Below are 23,865 nucleotides of genomic sequence, written 5' to 3'. Positions count from 1 at the left end.
ATGCCAAACTGACCTCATTTTTTTTTTTTTGGCTTTATTTTCAGTTTTATAATTGCTACTGAATTAGAGAATAGTAAAGACATGTTGTATCTTGACTTTAGCCAAGTGGTTGACAATGTTTCCTTATCTATCCTTGTGGAAACATGATGAAATTAGATTGTAATTAGATTGATTTACAGCTGCTTGCCTGGCCATCCCCATGCCAGCATGCCCAGGGTTTAGTTAAATAATAGTTACTTTATATACTGGTTCCTCACAGAGAACTGGTGGTGAACATTAATTTGCATATATTCAGAAAGTTTGGATTTGTAGTTATTAGTTTTTTTAAGGATTTGTATGTTGAAACTTGAGTACCTAGATTTATTCATATGATTGAGGTTTCTGTTAGGGACTTTTTTCCGACCGAGCTGTATTTGTAAGATATATAAATCTGTTTTTAATTTATATATGTAACCTTGACTTATAAATTACTTAGAAGTCAAGGCATAATATTAACATTTAGAGCAAAGTCTGACTATGTTAAGAATGCTAACATTATGAGGAATCTTTTCTTTGTTCAGTAACAACTATATTAAGCTCACTTGGATGTTTTTCATACCTTTGAAATGTCATTCCTGTGAACTATCCCTAAATAAAAGGCAGATGTTCATACACAACTTGATAGTACAGATATACTCAGCAGTGTCTTTTTGAGTCAATGTGTCTGTTGGCCTTCTGGTAATCCCACAGTCAGCTGCCTGTTCAAGATATTTACATATTTTTAAAAACAATACAAATTCCCTGGAATCATATCAAAGAGGGAGCCATATATTTTGTCCCCTTAGGAAGTTCTTTTGGCAGTCCATGATAACTGCTACATCCAATTTTTTTAAAATTAATTGTTACTTTTAGAGAATGCAAACCCATAGTTAACTTATTAAACTTTCATAATTGATATTTCTTTCATGCTTGTAATATTTTGCCTCTAGCCTCAAAAAAGTGTGATGACTTTTTTGAATACTTGCAGATGTTTACATAAAATATCACAATTATTTATTTATTTGTTTATTTTTGAGACAGAATCTCATTCTGTTGCCCAGGCTGAAGTGCAGCAGGGCGATCTTGTCTCACTGCGACCTCTGCCTCCCAGGTTCAAGCGATTCTCCTGCCTCAGCCTCTGGAGTAGCTGGGATTACAGGCACATATCACCATATCCTGCTAATTTTTGTATTTTTAGTAGAGATGGGGTTTAACCATGTTGGCTAGGCTGGTCTCGATCTCCTGACCTCAAGTAATCCAACTGCCTTGGCCTCCCAAAGTGCTGGGACTACAGGCATGAGCACCCGGCCAAAATATCACACTTACAAAATTGTCCCTCACACTTTTCTTTGCAACTGTTCATCTCGGTGTTACGTCTAGAATCCCAGTAGAAGTGAAGGGTGAAAAAAAGAGTGCAATTCCAGCCTTGGCCTCTCAGTCTTAAGATCTTGTAGGCCCTTGAAAGAAGAATTGAGGCCCTGCGCGGTGACTCAAGCCTGTAATCCCAGCACTTTGGGAGGCCGAGGTGGGCGGATCATGAGGTCAGGAGATTGAGACCAACCTGGCTAACAGGGTGAAACCCATTTCTACTAAAAATACAAAAAATTAGCCGGGCATGGTGGCAGGCGCCTGTAGTCCCAGCTACTCGGGAGGCTGACGCAGGAGAATGGGGTGAACCCAGGAGGCGGCGCTTGCAGTGAGCCGAGATCGTGCCACCACACTCCAGTCTGGGCGACAGCACGAGACTCCGTCTCAAAAAACAAAACAAAACAAAACAAAACAAAAATTGAGTTGTTTCAATTATTTTGCCTTAAGAGACCCATTATGCTGTATTTCTGATTTTATTCTGGCTTTGTCCTTAATTATATCGAATTTAATGGTTGTTATTGTATAGACTAAAATACAATCTGAGTTTTTAGCATTTTATAGTTATCTTTGTAAGTTATACCATATCTGACAGTAAAGCTTCAAATTTAAAAAAAAGGAAATCGTGAGTTAATAAAACACAATATTGAGTCAGATTGTCTTTTTAAATTATTCATGTATTATCTTTTATCCAAATTAAAATTGTTGTGTACTTTATACAAAATATGTTGTACAGCAGATTTTTAGATATCAGAGCCTACATTATGTTATTTTTAAGTGGGGAAAAAACAATGATGCATTCTCTGTCCATTCAAAAACTCTAACCAAACTTCCCCAAGTATCACAAAACACCTTTAGGCAACTATATAGCGATTTGCCAAAACTTTTTAATGACATTTACAAAGCATTTGAGACATCTCTTACCTGATTTTAAAAATACTTAATGAATTCATTATTTGGTATATTTTTGTTCAATAAGCAATGAGACTATGCAATATTGATTATACATTAGCATTTTATTCTATCCAGTGATGAATAGTATACTGTACTATTCTGTATTATAAATTTTAAAAATGAAATAATATTATTTTTATCTAAATAATACTTGGGTTAGTGGGATCCCTAAATGCTTAATAGAAACAATCTCTGGGACCAGAGATTATTCTGTGTTCATCCTGGTAAATATCTTTCAGGTTTATTAAAATCACAAAGGCTCCCCCTTGCTCAGCATCTATTTTTGGCAAGACAAAAGAAGGATTTTTTTAAGGTTTGTGTTTATTAGTTTAGGGTCTGAATATGTTTGCTGAACTTTTGACACACACTGATTTCCTGCTTATATTAACACTGTCTTGCATAGGTTATGTTCATTTATACATATGAGAAGAGCAAAAGAGGGAATTAGAAATGTAATATTGTGGAGTGATAGTTAAAAGAATTAGCTGATCTATAGTATTTGGTTTATCTAACCTTGTCATAAGTGTGTTGCTCTAAATAAAATAGTATACTTTAATCAACTGTTCTTATTAGTAAAATAATCTATTTTGCTTTAGCATTGATTTTTTTCTAATTATCTGAAGCCTTGTCTAATGAACAGTGGTTTGGACTACTTGGAGTTTCATTTTAAGTTCAACCCTTAGTATAAATTCATTGCTATCAGATTTCTGCAATCCTGTTTTTTCTGCTTAATATTTCTTTGAGAGCCCTTATATTTCTCTATTTATTTCCCATTTTCCCCACAAATAATAGAAAATCTTTGACTTTCTTAATTATTCACATTGTATCTAGGAGTCAAGCAAGTGGACAGAAAATGCCTGTTCAATCTAGTGATAGGCAGAAGACCCTAAGGTGGGGCCAGTTTGCCCTTTTTGAAGATCAGAAAGATGACCAAGCATAGGTGGAGCAGTGTTTGACAGTGGGAAGAGTGACCAAATTAGGATCAGAGATGGCTGGAGCCAGAACATGTAGGGCCTTCTAGTCCCTGTTCAGGATTTTAGATTTTGATGCAAGTACAAGATATCTTGGGGGACCCTAAACAGAGTAGTAATTATCAGATTTATGTTTTAAATCTCACTCTGGCTGCTAAGTGGTGGGCGGCAGAAAGGAGACAAGAATAGATGCCGATTAGAAGGCTGAGACAGAATTCCAGATGAGGAATCAGTGGGGGCTTAGATTAGGGTGGTGGCAAAGGAAATGAAGAAAAGTCAAGTATGTCTTGGAATTAGAACCAACAAAAGTTGCTAATGGGTTGGATCTGGATGGGTAGAATGAAAAGGAGAAATCAAGGATGATTTCTAGATATTGAGATTGTTTTGCAAGCTGATGGTGCCTTCTACAATAGGGAAAATGTTGGGGAGGAAACATTGGGGGCAGATGGAATTAAAAGTTCTGTTTTGGCTATCTGAAACTTGAGGTGTTTATTTGACTTCCAAATATATCTGCAATATATATGGATCAGTTTGATGAGTTTAGAGCTTGGCAGAGGTAGATCAAGGATGGAGACATGATATGAATGTGGAAGTTATCATTATATAGATAGCATTTAAAGCCATGGGACTAAATGAAATTACTCTGAATATTTTTGTCATCCTCTCTGACCTGTACCTTCCCCCTCCCTTACCATGTAAAATTATTCCCACATTATGTTGCAGGTACATATTTTAATTATAGTACCTATAAATAATTTGGTTTTATTTTCTTTTTAGTAAAATATTCTGATTCCTTTATCCTGTTCATAGCTAACTGGTTTAAGAATATTCAGTTACTAGCTTCTATATTTAAGTGAATGTCTAAAAATTATGCATTTATTTTCTGTTTTTTTGTCTTTGCTCCAGGCAAAGTCATTAATAAAGATTTGCGGCATTACCTAAGTCTTCAGTTTCAAAAAGGATCAATTGACCACAAACTGCAGCAAGTGATCAGAGATAATCTCTACTTGAGAACCATTCCATGTAAGTATGTGATGGAATAAAAGAACTGAAGCAGAAATGTCCTTTCTTAACTAATTAAACATCTATAGATAGTTTGATAGAGTATTTCACATGAAATTGTGAAGACTGAATTGGGAGCAAAAATGAACAAAATTGGATAAGAAGAAAAATTTTCAGAGAACTTGAGAGGTTTTGTTTTTAAAAGTAGAAAAACTGGGCTGGGTGCAGTGACTCACACCTATAATCCCAGCACTTTTTGAGGCCAAGGCAGGTGGATCACTTGAGTTCAGGAGTTCGAGACCAGCCTGGCCAACATGGTGAAACCTCGTCTCTACTAAAAACACAAAAATTAGTCCAGTGTGGTGGCAGGCACCTGTAATCCCAGCTACTTTGAAGACTGAGGCAGGAGAATCACTTGAACCCAGGAAGTGGAGGTTGCAGTGAGCCGAGATCATGCCACTGCACTCCAGCCTGGACGACAGAGCAAGATTCTGCCTCAAAAAAAAAAAAAAAAAAAAGTATAAAGTAGAAAAACTAGAAGATTCTATATTGTGACTTTTAAAAAGTGATGACTAGAATTTAAGACTATGTAATCCAAGCACTTTGGGAGGCTGAGGTGGGCAGATCACCTGAGGTCATGAGTTTGAGACTAGCCTGGCCAACATGGTGAAACCCTGTCTCTACTAACAACACAAAAATTAGCCAAACATGGTGGCAGGCACCTGTAATCCCAGCTACTTGGGAGGTTGTGGCAGGAGAATCGCTTGAACCCAAGAGGCAGAGGTTGCAGTGAGCCAAGATCACGCCATTGCACTCCCGCCTGGGCGATAACAGCAAGACCCCCATCTCAAAAAAAAGAAAAAAAGGAAATCAAAAAAGAATATATATTTACATGTTGTTAACTAGATTTTATTCCTGTAAATCGATTTGTAAAGCCTTATGTAGTAAGAAGACTTTTTAGCTCCCAATGCCTTGTATACCAAGAACAAGTATTTTATTAGAACGTTATTTTAAAATAATTTTAAAATCTGCCCCTTCCCCAACATGAAAAAAATGAAAAAAAAAAAAAAAAAAAAAAAGAAGAAGAAGAAAAGAAGGAAAGGAACTCTCTCTTACTTGGAATAATTTTTTTTCCCTCCCTCCCTGGCTTCCTCCCTTCCTACCTTGACTATGTAGTGGCAAAGAGCTAAGTAAAGTTGAGTTCAAAATCTTTACTCTAGAATCTTACTGGCTACTTTACTTGGGCAAGTTACTTAATGTTCCTGGTCCTCAGAAACTCTCTATATAGAATTAAAATAACAAGACTTACCTCATGTAGCTGTCACTAGGATTTAAAATGAGAGCATGTATGTAAAACTGCTTGGCCTAGAGTAGGCACTCAAGTAGTGTTTGTCCCCTTCTCCCATTCTAACTGGATCTCCTGCCTCTCATTTCACCTCATTTCAATCGATTTTTAAAGTGCACATTTCTCAGCACTATAGGAAAGGGAAAAAAATTTAAAAATAAAGTGGACATCCGATTCTTGTCCATCTATAGTTTATCCTTCAAAGATTTCCACTGACAAATCAAGTTCAGACTCCTTAGCATCGCATAAAATATTTTTTTTTTTTTTAATCTGCCTCCTTATCTATGATTTCCTCCTACAAATCTGCCTTGTAGCTGCAGATCGCAACTTCTGCCTTTATTTCAATTTGTATTTGCCTGATGTGTCTTTGTCCATCTTGTTATTCTTAAAGTCTCTGAATCTCTGTTTTACAAATAGTTCTGGACTTTACTCAGTAGCCAGTGTGAAACTTTTTACATTTTTATTGATGTGATCAATATCTTTAGCCTCAGTTCTGTCATGGTTTTTATATTTACCATATATAAGCCTTTTGTATGAAAATCCTTTCACTAGGTAGTCATCTCTCTCTTTTTAGAAAGGTTTGTAGGGATCTTTTTTTTTAATGGTTACCTTGATACCTTTATATAATAATCTTTGTTCCTCCCTCCCTCTTTTTTTGCTTCTGTCTCTACTATGAGTAATATTTAAATTACTTAGTCATCTCTTCTTTTTCCTTCCTTCTCTCCCATCATCTGACTTGAAGTAATACCTTTTTATTCCTACCAAATATAAGGTGATCAGTAAGCTTATTCCACTTTGCATATGCTTTCGTCATTCTTACCTTATTATTATTATTTTTTAATAGTTGGGCTGTATCTACATTGGCTAAGCAAATAGCCATTACATTACTGTAATTTCTTCCTTTATAATTATCATTTATCTTTTATTCTGTGGGTAAATACATATTTAATATAACCACCAATCCTTATGTTGTTATTTTGTCACTAACTGTAGTTATCTAAAGCTTTTTCTTTACCTGATTTCCCAGCAAAGGCTCACAGGATCATCTTAGGATTTTATTTGTGGCCTTTATACTTTGATGTTTGTTTGGATGGATATAAAATTTTTGACTCATTTTCTTTCCTTGACTATCTTAAATATATTAGTCAACTGTCTAACTGTTTTTGGCATAAAGCATTGCTCTTAAAGAGTTTGGTAGCAATCTAATTTTCATTTCTTTGTAAGTAACTTGATATTTTTCCTGCATGGGATGTCTCATTTTTAGTTTCATAGCTCTAGAGTTTCCTCTTCCGTTGTTAAAACAAGATAATAAAAATATGTACTTGTACTTTCTAAGATAGGTCTTTTTTTTTTTTACTGCCCTCTGCCACTTTCACTTGAGTTTTTCTTTTAATTTTATTGTTCTAGTTTTGCAGTTTCCTCACTGTGAGGTTTTTATCCTTGAAGGGAGCTAAAATTTATTTTGTTTCATTTCATAGGGTCCAAGCAGCTGTAGCCCTTTTAGATCTCAGTAGGCCCTCTTAACTTACACACAAATTGAAGTGTCCAAAGCTCCCTCTAGGAACCTAGACACAATGCCACATCAGTAGCAGTTAGCATACTGAAGGGTCACATCTGGTCTCTAAATATCATACTTTCCTAAAAAGTTTGAGGTCTCCTTGGAGATAGTTCTGATTCTAGGTCTGGGGCAAGGAAAGTACACGATGAGCTTTGGAGCATGTAAGTGTATCAGAAAGTATATAGTGCTTAAAAAATTATAGAGACTTACCAGGAGGACATAGAAGCCACCTAAAAGGAGGCTTACTCCAAAAATCTGAGACAATTTGAGCAACAGTGTTGAAAAAAGAGAGAGGGCACTTCTATTGTCAGATATTGAGCTGTAGGTGGAATGGGACTGTAATCCCTGAGAGAAGAATAAAGGAGACCACACACAGAGGAATCCTATAATTTCCTCAAGTTTCTACTTAAAGGCACTTTCTGGACCACAGCACAAGGAGGGAGAGCCCAGGCAGAGTACAATGGACTCTGAGTTGAAGGGACAGAAATCTGAGTTCAAGAAGCCTGAAGTATCTGGAATTTGCAGGACAGAATGTCACAGAGGAGACAGCTATGAAGAAAAAGAGCTCAAGCAATCTGTAAAGGCACCCCCCTTGACTCTCTGGCTGAATACTAAGCTGAGAATATGTAGGACGAGACTCTTCAAGGTTAAACCAAAAAATCTCTTGGAGTTGTAAGTTTAACAATTCCCAGAGCTTACCCAGGGCCAGGAGACATTTGAGTTCTAATCAGCTTGGTGGAAGAATCCCATAAGACTCCTGCCTTACTAGCAGGGCTAAAATAGCCACAGATAAAGCTCCTCTAGGCCTGCTTTAACAAAGCTTAATTAAGCAAGACCCCAAAGGATCAAGTAAATATGCATGCAACTTAACTGCTCGCAAAAAAGGAAGAGAGAAGGAAAGAAGTAAATCAACACTCTTTAAAGAAAGACATTGGCCAGGCTCAGTGGCTCACGCCTGTAATCCCAGCACTTTGGGAGGCTGAGGCAGGCGGATCATGGTTAAGAGATCGAGACCATCCTGGCCTACATGGTGAAACCTCGTGCCTACTAAAAATACAAAAATTAGCTGGGCATAGTGGTGTGTGCCTGTAGTCCCAGCTACTTGGGAGACTGAAGCAGGAGAATCTCTTGAACCCAGGAGGTGGAGGTTGCAGTGAGCCGAGATCGTGCCACTGCATTCCAGCCTGGCGACACAGTGAGACTCTGTCTCAAACAAACAAACAAACAAAAAAATAGAAAGACAGCAAAATGGAAACATTGTGTAACAGAATATTCAAAGTGTCCAGCATCTAATAAAAAATTACTAGACCTGCAAAAAGCAGGAAAATGTGACCCATAATCAAAAGAAAAGTCAGCTGATAGAAAAAAGAAATGGAAATGACACATGATGGCAGGACTATACCAGCAGTTTTAGTTATGAGAAATATGCTCAAAGATTTAAAGAACAATATCAACATAGTGAAGAGAAAAATTATATATAAATATTCGTGTGTATGTGTGTGTGTGTGTGTGTGTGTGTATATGAATTAAGTGGAACCTTAAAAATTCACTGAATGGACTTAACAGAAGATTCAAAACTGGAGAAGAAAAGATCAGTGAACCTGAACACATAGCAATATAAACTAATGAAACTGAAGCACAGAGAAGAAAATGACTGAGAAAGTGAAAACTTTTTTTTTTTGAGCAACCAGATGACAATGGGGAGGGGAGAGATTTCTACTTCTGCCATGAAGTACCAGTACCATAACTAGTACTAGATTTACCCTGTTGTCATAGACAACTAGAAATTGGATGAGGAATATGTAACAGCTGTTTTCAGACATTTAAATATAGGCAGAACAGGACTACGATGCATTTATATTTACCCATGGCAAACTATCAAGCCAAAGTGGAGGAAGGAGAAAAATACTTAAAGAAATAGTGACTGAAATTTTTCCAAATTTGATGAAAATAATAAGCATACAGATCAAAGAAACTCAATAGACCCGAAACGGAAGAAACATGAAGAAAACCCTATCAAAGGACATCATAATTAGATTATAAAAAACCATTGATAAAAAGAAAATGATGCTGGGCATGCTGGCATGTGCCTGTAATCTCAACTCAGCAGGAAGCTGAGGTGGGTGGATCACTTGAGCCCAGGAGTTCAAATCCAGCCTGGGCAGCATAGTGAGATCCCATCTCTAAATAAAGTGAAATAAAATAAAAATTTTTGAAAAAGAAAATGCAAAAACAGGAAAAAAAGATAAATTACATACAAGGGAACAAAGAATGATTGCAGAATCCACAGAAACAGTATAAGCCAGAGTCCATCAAATAACATCTTTAACATGCTGCAAGGAAAAAAAAATGCCAACCTGGATTTCTATATACAACAAAAATATCCTTCAAATATGAAAGAGAAATAAAGAATTTTCAGACAAACAAAAAGGTGAAAGAAGCTTTCAGCAGCAGATATTAATATTTCTTACACTGTAAGAAATATTAAAGATTGGACAAAATGCACAAACAACAAACAAAACGAAATATTAAAGGAAATTCTTCAGGTAGAAGGGAAATGATACCAGAGCAATAGAACTGAAAGGAAAATACACAGCTTGATAATTACAGTTCAAGATTTCAACATCCCCTTTTAGTAGTAAATTTTAAAATTAAGCAAAAAATCTGTAAGGTAATAGAAAACATGAACAGCATTTTCAACCAGCTTGACCTAGTTACTATTTATTAGAAGATGCCACCCAACAGCAGCAGAATACACATGCTTTTCTAGTGTAGATGATACATTCACAAATATAGACCATATTCTGCACCACAAGGCAAGAACCGATACGTTTAAGAGGATTTAGACTTAAATCATATAAAACATGTTATCTGGCCATCATGAAATTAAATTAGAAATTATTAACGATGATGGGAGGATTGCTTGAGGCTAGGAGTTTGAGACCAGCCTGGGCAACGTATCAAGACCCCATCTCTACAAAAAAAACCTTTTTTAAACGAGGCAGGCAAGATGGCATGTACCTATAGTCCTAGCTACTTGAGAGGCTGAGGTGGGAGGATCCCTTGAGCCCAGGAGTTTGAGGCTATAGTGAGCTATAATCACATCAAGAGTGAGACCCTGTCTCTTAAAAAAAAAATAGAGAAAGTACTAACAGAAAGATATTCAGAAATTAATCATTAATAGCATACTTCTAAATAAACTGAGTTGAATAAATCACAAAGGAGATTACAAAATATTACACATATCAACCAACAAATTGAAATGTATCAGACGCAATATATGAAAATTTGTAGGATGTAGCTAGAGTAGTATTTAGATGGAAACTTACAGTATTAAATACTTATATTAGAAAATAATGAAGATTTCAAGTTAGTGATCTAAACTTCTACCTTAAGAATCTTAAAAAGGAGAAAAATACTTATTTTAAGTAGAAGGAAGAAAACATAAAGAGTAGAAACCAGTGAAATAGAAAATAGAAAAAAATCAATGAAACCCAAAGCTCATACTTTGAGATCAATAAAAGTGATAAACCTCTAGCTAGACTGCTTAGGAAGAAATTAAACACAAATTAATGCTATCAGGAGGTTGGGTGCAGTGGCTCATGCCTGTAATCCCAGTGCTTTGGGAGGCTGAGGCAGGAGGATTGCTTGAGTCCAGGAGTTTGAGATAAGCCTGGGCAAATAGTGACTCTGTTACTACAAAGCAAAACAATATCAGGAATGAGAGAGGTGACATCACTGAAAATCCTATAGATGTTAACTGTGTAAGTGTATGATAAATAATTTTTTTTTTTTTTAAGACAATCTCACTCTGTCACCCAGGTCCTGGAATTCATTGGTGTGATTATAGCTGAACTTCCATTTCTTCCATCTCCTGAGCTCAAGTTATCCTCTTGCCTCAACCTCCTTAGTTGCTGGAACTACAGATGTGTGCCACCATGCCCAGCTAATTTTTTTTTTTTTTAATTTATTTATTATTATTAAACTTTAAGTTGTAGGGTACATGTGCACAATGTGCAGGTTTGCTACATATGTATACTTGTGCCATGTTGGTGTGCTGCACCCATCAACTCGTCATTTACATCAGGTATAACTCCCAATGCAATCCCTCCCCCCTCCCCCCTCCCCATGATAGGCCCCGGTGTGTGATGTTCCCCTTCCCAAGTCCAAGTGATCTCATTGTTCAGTTCCCGCCTATGAGTGAGAACATGCGGTGTTTGGTTTTCTGTTCTTGTGATAGTTTGCTAAGAATGATGGTTTCCAGCTGCATCCATGTCCCTACAAAGGACACAAACTCATCCTTTTTTATGGCTGCATAGTATTCCATGGTGTATATGTGCCACATTTTCTTAATCCAGTCTGTCACTGATGGACATTTGGGTTGATTCCAAGTCTTTGCTATTGTGAATAGTGCTGCAATAAACATACGTGTGCATGTGTCTTTATAGCAGCATAATTTATAATCCTTTGGGTATATACCCAGTAATGGGATGGCTGGGTCATATGGTACATCTAGTTCTAGATCCTTGAGGAATCGCCATACTGTTTTCCATAATGGTTGAACTAGTTTACACTCCCACCAACAGTGTAAAAGTGTTCCTATTTCTCCACATCCTCTCCAGCACCTGTTGTTTCCTGACTTTTGAATGATCGCCATTCTAACTGGTGTGAGATGGTATCTCATTGTGGTTTTGATTTGTTTTTTTTTTTTTTTAGTAGAGATGAGGTCTTGCTATGTTGCCTAGGCTGGTCTCAAACTCTTGAGCTCAAGTGATCCTCTGGCCTTGGCCTCCCAAAGTGTTGGAATTACAGATGTGAGACCCCACACCTGGCCTAATAAGGAATATTCTGAATAACGTTATGCTAGTAAACTCAACAACTTAGATAAAATGGACAAATTCTTCAGAAGACAAAAACTACCAATGCTCACTCATGAAGAAATAGGTGAGCTGAAAAACCCTCTATCTATTAAAGAAATTGAATTTTAGTTTTTAGCTTTCCTATAAAGAAAACTTTAAGGGGAGAGGGGTAGGCACCATCTCTGCTGTTTGGTCGACTCAGCCATTCCAGCATGCGGGCTTCGGAGAGTCCAAAAGGTCCGGACACAACACAGTGGCTTTGCCAGATCGTGGCCAGACTGCTGCTTTAAGCAGTCTGGATCACATCCTCCTCACTGGGTAGGACCTCCCAGCTGGGCCCTCTAGCCGTGCCCACTGGCACATACTATGAACAGAGCTCTGATCTCTCCCTGGGATGGAGTGCCCCGGGGAGGGGAGGGATGCCACCTGAGTTAGATGGATGACTTAACTGTTACAGCCTACAGGCTTTGGAGAGTCCAAGTTGATGGGCAGAAGCGGTTCTCCACCAGGACACAGCTGTTTTGTTGAGGCGTGGCCAGACTGTTTCTTTAAGCCAGACTCTGATCCACTCCTTGTCTCAGCTGGTCCTCCCAGCTGGCTCTTCTCAGCCAGGGCCTCCAGCCACCACCCATGTTCTATGGAACTGACAGAGCTCCAATTTCTCCCTGGGACAGAGTGCCTGAGGGGCAGACAAGCTGCTACCTTGGCCATTTGGGCTCATCAATGAGTCCATCCTGTGGGCCTTGGAGAACCCAGACCAATCGGGAGCTGAAGGAATCCCCAACACAACACAGCTCCTCTACCAAAAAGCAGCCACACTGATCCCGTTCATCCTCACTGGGTGAGACCTCCCAACTGGGGTCTCCAACCACCTCCTCCAGGTACATTTGGGCTGGCAATAGGTCAGTACCCACCTGGGACAGAGCTTCCAGAGGAAGGAGCAAGCTGCCATCTTTGCTGTTTTGCAGCCTTCACTGGCGATACCTCCAGGTACAGTACGAACCAAAACAACTAGAGTCTGGAGCAGACCCCCAGCACACTGCAGCAGCCCTGCAGAAGAGTGGCCAGACTGTTAAAAGAAAAACAAATAAACAGAAAACAACAACAAAGAAAAACCACAAAAACCCTGTCCAAAGATCAGCAACCTCAAAGATCAAAGGTACATAAGCCCATAATGATGAGAAAGAATCAATGCAAAAAAAGCTGAAAACTCAAAAACCTAGCATGTCCCCTTTCCTCCAAATGACCACAACACCTCTCCAGCAAGGTCTCAGAAGCAGGCTGAGGCTGAGGTGGCTGAAATGACAGAAGTAGGCTTCAGAAGATGGGTAATAATGAACTTCACTGAGCTAAAGGAGCACATTGTAACCCCATGCAAAGAAGCTAAGAATCATCATAGAACAATACAGGAACTGACAGCTAAAGCCATTTTAGAGAGGAACATAACTCCCTGTTAGAGCTGAAAACACACTACAAGAACTTCACAATGCAATCATAAGTATTAATAGCAGAATAAACCAAGCGGGGGAAAGAATCTAAGAGCTGGAAGACTGGCTTTCTGAATTAAGACAGTCAGACAAGAATAAAGAAAAAAGAATGAAAATGAATGAACGAAACCTCCGAGAAATAGGGAGGTTTATAGAGACCAAATCTACGACTGATTGGGGTACCTGGAAATGATGGGGAAAATGGAACCAAGTTGGAAAACATACTTCAGGATATAATCCAGGAGAACTTCCCCAACCTAGCAAGACAGGCCAAGCCAACATTCAAATTCAGGAAATGCAGAGAACTCCAGTAAGATACTCCATGAGAAGATCATCCCCAAGACAATTAATAATCAGATTCTTTAAGGTTGAAATGGAAGAAAAAATGTTAAGCACAGCTGGAGAGAAAGGCCAGGTCACATACAAAGGGAAGCCACCAGATAAAAATGCTGGACCTCTCAGTGGAAACCCTGCAAGCCAGAAGAGATTGGGGCCAATAATCAACATTACCAACCCAGAATTTTATATCTGGCCAAACCAAGCTTCATAAGCAAAGGAGAATTAGTATTCTTTACAGAGAAGCAAATGCTAAGGGAATTCATTACCACTACACCTGCCTTGCAAAAGCACCTGAAGGAAGCACTAAATATGAAAAGGAAAAACCAGCATTACCAGCCACCACAAAAACACACTGTGGTGCACAGACCAGTGACATTATGAAGCAACCACCATAAACAAGTCTGCAAAATAACCAGCTAGCATCATGATGACAGTATCAAATCCACACATAACCATGGTGTCCTTAAATATAAATGGGCTAAATGCCCCAATTAAAAGACAAAGAATAGCAAGCTGTATAAAGAATCAAGATCCATCAATATACTGTTTTCAAGAGACCCATCTCACATGCAAAGACACACATAGGCTCAAAATGAAGGGATGGAGGAAAATTTATCAAGCCAATGGAAAAAAGCAATTCTAGTTTCAGACAAAATACACTTTAACCAACAGACTTTAAAATAGACTTTAAACCAACAAAGATCAAAAAAGTCAAAGAAGGGCATTACATAATGGTAAAGGGTTCAATTCAACGGTAAGAGCCAACTACCCTAAATACATATGCTCCCAATACAGGAGCACCCAGATTCATAAAGTTCTTTATTTATTTATTTTTTTTGAGACGGAGTCTCACTCTGTCTCCCAGGCTGAAGTGCAGTGGTGCGATCTTGGCTCACTGCAGCGTCTGCCTCCTGGGATCAAGCAATTCTCCTGCCTCAGCCTTCTGAGTAACTGAGACAGTAGGTGCCCACCACCACACCTGGCAATTTTTTGTATTTTTTTAGTAGAGACAGAGTTTCACCATGTTGGCCAGGCTGGTCTCGAATTCCTGACCTCAAGTGATCTACTCATCTCAGTCTCCCAAAGTCCTGTGATTACAGGCATAAGCCACTGTGCCTGGCCATAAAGCAAGTTCTTAGGGACCTTCAAAGTGACTTAGACTCCCACACAATAATCGTGGGAGACTTTAACACCTACTGACAATATTAGGCAGATCATTGAGACAGAAAATTAACGAAGATATTCAGGACCTGAACTCAGCTCTGGATCAAGAAGATCTGATAGATATCTACAAAACTCTCCACCCCAAAACAACAGAATATACGTTCTTCTCATCACTGCACGGTACTTACTCTAAAACTGATCACATAATAGGAAGTAAAACACTCCTCAGCAAATGCAAAAGAACTGAAATAACAATCTCTCAGACCACAGTGTAATCAAATTAGAAATCAAGATTAAGAAATTCACTCAAAAATTAGTTGAGTATGGTGGCACACTCCTGTAGTCCTAGCTACTCACGGGGCTGAGGCAGGAGAATCGCTTGAACCGGGAGGTGGAGGTTGCAGTGAGCTGATATTGCACCACTGCACTCCTGTCTGAGCCACAGAGTGAGACTCCATCTAAAAAAGAAAAAGGAAGAAAGGAAGAAAGAAAGAAAAGAAGAAGAAAGAAGGAAAGAAAGAAAGAAAGAGAAAGAAAGAATTTCACTCAAAACCACACAACTACATGGAAATTGGACAACCTGCTCTTGAATGACTCTTGGGTGAATAATGAAATTGAGACAGAAATCAAGAAGTTCTTTGAAACCAATGAGAAGAAAGAGACAACATATCAGAATCTCTGAGATACAGTGAAAGCAGTGTTAAGAGGAAAGTTTATAGTACTAAATGCCCACATCAAAAGGCTAGAAAGATCTCAAGTTAACAACCTAACATCACAACTAAAAGACCTGGAGAACCAAGAGCAAACAAACCCCAAAGCTAGAAGAAGAAGACAAGAAATAACCAAGATCAGAGCTGAACTAAAGGAGGTAGAGACATGAAAAACCCTTCAAAAAAAAATCAACAAATCCAGGAGCTGGGTTTTTGAAAAAAATAATAAAATAGACTGCTAGCTAGACTAATAAAGAAGAAGAGACAGAAGATTCAGACAAACACAATCAGAAATGATAAGGGGGAATATCACCACTGACCCCTCAGAAATACAAACAACCATCAGAGAATACTATAAACACCTCTATGCAAATAAACTAGAAAATCTAGAAGAAAACGGATAAATTCCTGGACATATACACCCTCTCAAGGCTGAACCAGAAAGAAGTTGATTCCCTGAAGAGACCAATAGCCAATTCTGAAATTGAGGCAGTAACAAATAGCCTACCAACCAAAAAAAAGCCCAGGACCAGATGGATTTACAGCTGAATTCTACCAGAGGTACAAAGAGGAGCTGGTACCATTTCTTCTGAAGCTATTCCAAATAATTGAAAAGGAGGGACCCCTCCTTTACCCATTTTATGAGGCCAGCATCATCCTGATACCAAAACCTGGCAGAGATACAACAAAAAAAGAAAACTTCAGGCCAGTATCCCTAATGAACATCAATGAAAAAACCCTCAGTAAAATACTGGCAAACCGAATCCAACAGCATATCAAAAAGCTCATCCACCACAATCAAGTCAGCTTCATCCCCAGGATGCAAGGCTGGTTCAACATACACAAATCAATAAACATAATTCACCACATAAACAGAACTAAAGACAAAAGCCACATGATTATCTCAGTAGATGCCGAAAAAGCCTTCGATAAAATTCAACAATGCTTCATGTTAAAAATTCTCAATAAGCTAGATATTGAAGGAACATATCTCAAAATAAGACCCACAGCCAATATCATACTGAATGGACAAAAGCTAGAACCATCGCCCTTGAAAACCAGCACAAGACAAGGATGCCCTCTTTCGCCACTCCTGTTCAATATAGTTTTGGAAGTTCTGACCAGGGCAATCAAGAAAGAGAAAGAAAGAGCATATTCACATAGGAAGAGGAAGTGAAACTATCCCTGTTTGCCGATGACATGATCTCCTATATCTAGAAAATTCCATCGTTTCTGCCCAAAAGCTTCTTAAACTGATAGGCAACTTCAGCAAAATCTCAGGGTACAAAATCAATGTGCAAAAATTGCTAGCATTCCTATATATCAATAACAGGCAAGCTGAGAGCCAAAATCCAGAATGAACTCCCATTCACAATTGCCACAAAAAAGAATAAAATACCTAGGAATACAGCTAACAAGGGAAGTAAATGACCTCTTCAAGAACTACAAACTACTGCTCAAAGAAATCAGAGATGATGACACAAATAAATGGAAAAACGTTCTATGCTTATGAATAGGAAGAATCAGTATCATCAAAATGGCCATACTGCCCATAGTAATTTATAGATTCAATGCTATTCCCATTAAACTATCATTGACATTCTTCACAGAATTAGGGGGGAAAAAAACAAACTATTTTACAATTCATTTGGAACAGAAAATCAAATGTTCTCACTTATAATTGGGAGCTGAGTGATGAGAACACATGGACACATGGTGGGGAACAACACACGCTGGGGCCTGTTGGAGGGTGGGAGGAAGGACAGCATCAGTAAGAATAGCTAATGGATGCTGGGCTTAATACGTAGATGATAGGATGATCTGTGCAGCTAATTACCATGGCACACATTTATGTAGCAAACCTGCACATGTACCCCTGAACTTAGAATAAAAGTTGGAAAAAAGAAAGAAAACTTTAGGCCTGCGTGATACTGGTAAATTGTTCTGAACATTTAAGAAAGAAATAATACCAATTCTACACAAACTCTTCTAGAAAATATAGGAGGGAACATTTCCCAACTCATTCTGTGTTGTGAACATGATTCTGATTCTAAAATTAAAAAAAAAAAAAAAAAGGTTAGGCTAAAATTTTTCTTGAATGTAGACTCAGAAATTCTTAACAGTATTTTAGCAAGTCAATATATATATAGCAATATGTAAAAGGATAATACATTATGATCAAGTGGAGTTTGTTTCAGGAATGCCAGGTTGGTATAACATTTCAAAATTAATATAGTAATATTAGAAAACAAAACCCAATGATCTTTTCAATAGATGCAGAAAAATTATTTGGCAAAATTCAACTCCCATTTATGATAGAATCTCTCAGAAAACTAGTCTGCCATTTATTACCCATATTGCCTCTTAGCTGTAAATCTGCTTTCTTGCCTGGTTGTGATACTGTAACATTTGTCTCCTGTCCATTGGCACAGTGTTAAGCTTTCAATAGAGGGCACAGGAAGGATACTGGACAAAGAAGAGAGTTCTTTTCCTGGTTCCAGTGTATCTTTTTCTTTTTGCTCCTGCTATCCAAAAAGACACCCAGCAAGTTTCAGCAGTACCCTAGCAGTCAGCTTCTCAGTGACAAGTTCAGTGGCACACCTGCAGGAGACTTCCTTACAGCAAGTTCAGCAACACCCTCACAGGTGATTTCATGAGTACCAGCAGTGTACCAGCTGACTTCTTAGCAGTTTCCTGGTGAGTTCTGTGACATCCCATTTGGTCCCCCAGTTTTCAGCAACATCCTCTGCAGCCAGTTTTCCTATGGATTACTGGCAAGTCCAGCCAGTGTCTTAGCTGGTTTTCTATTTACAAACCCCACTCACCACCAGAGGTAGCTTGCTGGTGAATTTCATTGGTACCCCATGCAGTTCCCTGCCTATAATCCTTGACCCACTAACTGTAAACTAGCTCTGTCCTCAGGCAACCCAGCAAAATTCCCCACCATCCACTGGGCTGTTACCACACCCTCTTCAATGAGGTCTGAATCCCAGACTTTGGGAGAGTCCCTCCCTTCCAAGTTTGTTCCTTATTTAACTATTCTACCTCAGCTTTAGGGTGATATTCTTTAGAGTCCTTGTTTATTCCTACTTAGTTAATTCCCTGTAAACAGTTAACAATTCTATATACTAAACTGTCTCTGTTCAGACTGCCATGTGGTTTCTGTCTCCTGTCTGGATCTTGATACAGAATTAGTACAAGTAGTGCTCCCAGGAGACAGAACCTCCAAGAAGGGATTTCAGAATTGGTTTTGGTTGTCTTGGCTGATCTTACGTGGAGTGCCAAGTTTCTTCCAATGAGAGGTGGGATGCTGATAATTCATGAGAAGTCATGGCATCACAATTTAATTACAGTATCACCTACAGTTGATTGTGAAGAAATGACAAATGAACCCAGTACCTTGAGAGCCCAAATGACTGCTGCACTTGACTGTTATGGCAGTAGTTATGGCTACGAACACTGTAGTATAGGATGGATTCTCCTGTGTGGCAAGCGCTTACAGAGAGAAACTGGCAAGATAAAATCAAATGGTTTACTATTATTATTATTATGAACTAATAAAATAAGATTTTGTTACTATTTTTCAGTGATCTCTACTTGATACAGATGTTTGATAACAGAAAAAATTATAAGAAGGAGACATTGGTTGGGCATGGTGGCTCACATCTGTAGTCCTAGCACTTTGGGAGGCTGAGGCAGAAGGAAATCTTGAAGCCAGGAATTCAAGATCAGCCTGGGCAACATAGCAAGACTGCATCTCTAAAATGATGAATGAATGAATGGAGGCATTAACACAAAATAAATACCAAATAAAAATCATTTAGAATTTGAAAGATAATCACATACATATTTAGCATTTGAATTTTTCACACCTAAAATTTTATTTATTTATTTTTGATTGATTGATTGATTTTTGAGACAGAGTCTTGCTCTGTTTGTTGACCAGTCTAGAGTACAGTGGCACGATCTCAGCTCATCACAACCTCCACCTCCCAGGTTCAAGTGATTCTCCTGCCTCAGTCTCCTGAGTGGCTGGGATTACAGGTGCGCGCCACCACACTCGGCAAATTTTTGTGTTTTTAGTAGAGGGGGGGTTTCACCATGTTGGCCAGGCTGGTCTCAAACTCCTGACCTCAGGTGATCCGCCCGCCTCAGCGTCCCAAAGTGCTGGGATTACAGGTGTGAGCTGCCAAGCCCAACCCTAAAATGAAATTTTAAAGCACAAAGTATCAATTGTTTTATCTGATGATCTTGATCTTTATTTGGTGATAAATATGCCAGACAAGTATGCCAGAAAAAATTGTATTTCATTTTGCACTGACATTCATCAAATTTATTAAGAATGTATCAAAAAAAATCCTCATATTGGGCATTACAAAGTATGTTGTTTCATATAATCTCATTTTCTTTTTTAATTGTGAAAGCATTTTGTCTGCTTCTCCTGATTTTGATTTTGCCATTGAAATCTATTAAATATATTACTTTTATTTCAGATTTTAGATCTGTTTCTAATTTCACGTTGGAACGTTCCACGGTAGCATTCACTTTCTCTCTTTGCATTTCTTCTGTTAAATATTTACAAAGCACTGAAGCTTGTAACAAATAATCAGTGAAAAATGCCAGAAAATATTATTGGATAGTATTCAAATAACCTAATATTTAGATTTCCCAGCATGGTTAACAGCATTACACAGAGTTGTGTGTTGAAACTGCCAATTTAAGGACTTAGCCTCCAAACTTGTTATTTCTTGGAACACAACTCGTAGGATTTATGTAAAGTATAATACACATATCATCTTATTAGTATTGTTTTATGTAAGAAAGACCCACCACTAGCAGATATGGCCATGAACACACACTTGTGGGAACAGCTGCAAAGAAGACTGACTTGAGTATGTTGTGACTGCTACTCTCCCACATGCTTCTGTCCTGGTTCCTGGCAATGTCAACCTTAACCTTTGATTCTGCTTTTCAGTGTTTCCTGCTCTTGCTTTCAGTTGATATCAGCGGATTTCTTAAAGCCAGATGTCTCTATGTCAAATTGTTAAACTTTAATTTGTGCAAGAGAATTAGAACTTTTTTTTCATTTTTCCTGGCAACTAATTTGTTGTAAGATTTAGAGAAAACAAATTACCCAAGAAACTCCAGAAAGCATTCCTACTTAGAAACAGTAACGTAAATCAACTGCAGCTCTCATATATTGCAGGTGGAAATGCAAAGACATCTACTTTGGAAAATAATGTGATGTTTTCTTATTGAATTAAACATACACTTACCACAATACCTAGTAATTTCACTCCTAGGTATTAACTCAACATACATTTAAATATATGTCTATCCAAAGTCATGTAAGTTAATAGCAGCTTTATTTATTATAGCCCAAATCTGGAAACAACCCAAATGTCCATCATTGTGAATGGATAATTAGTTTTGATATATCCATACAGTGGAATACCAACTGAATAAAACAAGACAAAAGATCAATGAGGAAACAGAGGACTTTAACAATATGAGACCAAATGGACCTAACGGACATACAGAACATTTCATCCAATAACAGCAGAATATACATTCTTATCTAGCATGCATGGAAGATTCTCTATGATAAACCATGTTAGGCCACAAAACAAGTCTTAATGAATTTAAGATTTAAATTATGTAAAGTATCTTCTCTCAATGGAATGAAACTAAAATTAGTTAGCAGAAAGAAAACAGGAAAATTTGCAAATACATGGAAAGTAAACAGTGTGTTCTTAAACAACCAGTGGATTATGAGAGAGTTTCAGAAATACCTGGAGATACATTTTTTTAAGAGATACATTTTTTTAAATGATACAACATATTAAAACTTATGGAAGGTAGTAAAAGCAATACCAAGAGGGAAGTTTACAGCAGTAAACACATTAAAAGAGAAGAAAAATCTCAAGTCACCAACCTAATCTTATACCTTAAGGAATTAGACAAATAAGAATGAACTAAACCCAAAGTCAGCAGAAGGAAGGAAATAATAAAGACTAGAGGAGATAAACTCAATAGAAAACATAAAAGAAAAAAATCAACCAAACCAGGAGTTGTTTTAAAAAAAAAAAAAAAATCACTAAAATTGATAAACCCTTACTTCCTTACTTAGATTAAGAAAAAAAAAAGACTTAAATTTCTAAAATTAGAAATGAAAGGGGAGATACTATAACTGATGTCACAGAAGTGAAAAGAATTATAAAGACTACTGTAGTGAAAAGTTAGATGCCAACAAATTGGATGATCTAGAAGAAATGGATAAAGTTTTAGAAATATAAACCTACCAAGACTGAATCATAAAGAGATTCAGAAGAGTCCTATAACAAGTGTGGAGATTAAAGCAGTAATCAAAAACCTCCCAACAAAGAAAAACCTAGAACCTGGTGGCTCCCCTGGAGAATTCTACCGAACAGTTAATAACAGTCCTTCTCAAATTCTTCCAAAGAACGGAAGAGAAAGGGACACTCCCAAACTCATTTAAACTCGTTACCCTGATAACAAAACCAGACAAAGACACAATAAAGGACAGCTACAGGCCAATATCCCTGATGGATATTTGACACAAAAATTCTAAAGAAAATACTAGCAAACCAAATTATATTGCACATTAAAAAGATCATACATCTTGACCAGCTAAAATTTATGCCTGGAATGCAAGGATGGTTCAACATATAAGAATCAGTTAATATATTATACTACATTAACATCTCAATACAGAAAAAGCAAAATTCAGTACCCTATCAGGATTTTAAAAAATACTCAACAAATCAGGAGTAGAAGGAAACTACCTCAACATAATAAGCGCTAACATTATGCTCAACAGGGAAAGACAGAAGACTTTTCCTGTAAGATCCCGCAATAAAGCAAGGATGCCCACTCTTGCCATTACTATTCAACATAGTACTGAAAATTCTAGCCAGAGTAATAAGACAGGAAAAAGAAATAAAAGGCATTCAACTTAGAAAAGACTTAAAATGATCTTTCTTTGCAGATGACATCTTAAATGTAAAAAGAATTTGAACAACCTTGGTGAATCTCAAAAGCATCAGGCTAAGTAAAAGAAGCCAGACAACTACTGGAATCAAATTAATGTATGATTCCATTTATATTAAATTATATTAAAGGCAAAACTCTACTGATAGTAGGTCAGTAACTGCCCACAGTGGAGGACTGCAAAGAGGCCCAAGGAAACTTTGGGGGATAATGGTTTCCAAAGTTCACTTAATTGTACTGTTAGAATTAGTGCATTCTATTGTAGATAAATTACTTCTTTCATACTATCAATATTTAGAAAATAAAAGTTTATGAAAATATTACTTACAATGGCATATAAGTTTTTTTTTAAATACCTAGAAATTAACCTCTAATGAAACGTAAGACCTCCATAGGGTGAAATTAAGGGATGCTAAAGAAGATCTAAATATGCTGACAGAGATTTATTATTCATGAATTAAAGACGGTATGGCAAAGATATCAGTTCTGCTCAAATGGATTGGTAGATTCAATGTAAATTCCATAAAAATTTCAGCCTTTTTAGCCTGTTTATCTGATTCTAGAATATATATGGACAGGCTATGAATACAAAAAGCAAGATAGGTGAACTTGCTATACTGTATATCTAGATTTATTAGGAAAATAGAATAATTATAACACTGATAATGATACCGGAATGGTCAATAGGTAGAAGGCCTAGTAGTAGACACCCAAGCTTATATAGACATTGCTATGAAGGAAGTGTTGTGGCTGATCAGAAAGGAAATTAAGACTTTCAATAAATTTTGAGTAGTCATTTGGAAAAAATGGAAATTGGACTGGTACTTCTCACCAGCTCACCCATCCCCACCACTGTGTTAAAGTCCTAGGTGTGAAAGGCAAACCTGTAGTGCTTTTTAAAAAGAATATAGAATATCTCCATAGCCTTAGGAAAGGAATTTTTTTTTTTTTTTTTTTTTTTTTTTTTTTTTTTTTTTCCTGGACAGTTTGCTTTATGCATTCAGACAATTGAGGCTTGCTTTCCAGGTGCAACCCAGTGCCCTGGATGTCATCAGCACAGGCTGGGATTTTTTTCAACTAGA

General features: G+C 37.5%; 1 protein-coding gene across 4 annotated transcripts in view; it reads left to right on the top strand.

Annotated features, from left to right (window-relative positions):
• The window catches only part of MAGI3 (membrane associated guanylate kinase, WW and PDZ domain containing 3), a 287,292-nt gene that overhangs the window by 153,353 nt on the left and 110,074 nt on the right, over window positions 1-23,865 (top strand). For all 4 annotated transcript variants that reach the window (XM_007977516.3, XM_007977515.3, XM_007977520.3 and 1 more), the window contains exon 2: window positions 4,215-4,331. In XM_007977516.3, coding sequence (XP_007975707.3) covers window positions 4,215-4,331 — 117 coding nt within the window. The remainder of the gene's footprint in view (window positions 1-4,214; window positions 4,332-23,865) is intronic.

This window comes from Chlorocebus sabaeus, chromosome 20, assembly GCF_047675955.1.
Source record: "Chlorocebus sabaeus isolate Y175 chromosome 20, mChlSab1.0.hap1, whole genome shotgun sequence".
Taxonomy (NCBI): Eukaryota; Metazoa; Chordata; class Mammalia; order Primates; family Cercopithecidae; genus Chlorocebus; species Chlorocebus sabaeus.
Note: the sequence above shows the minus strand (reverse complement) of the source record. Positions and strands in the feature narration are given on the sequence as shown.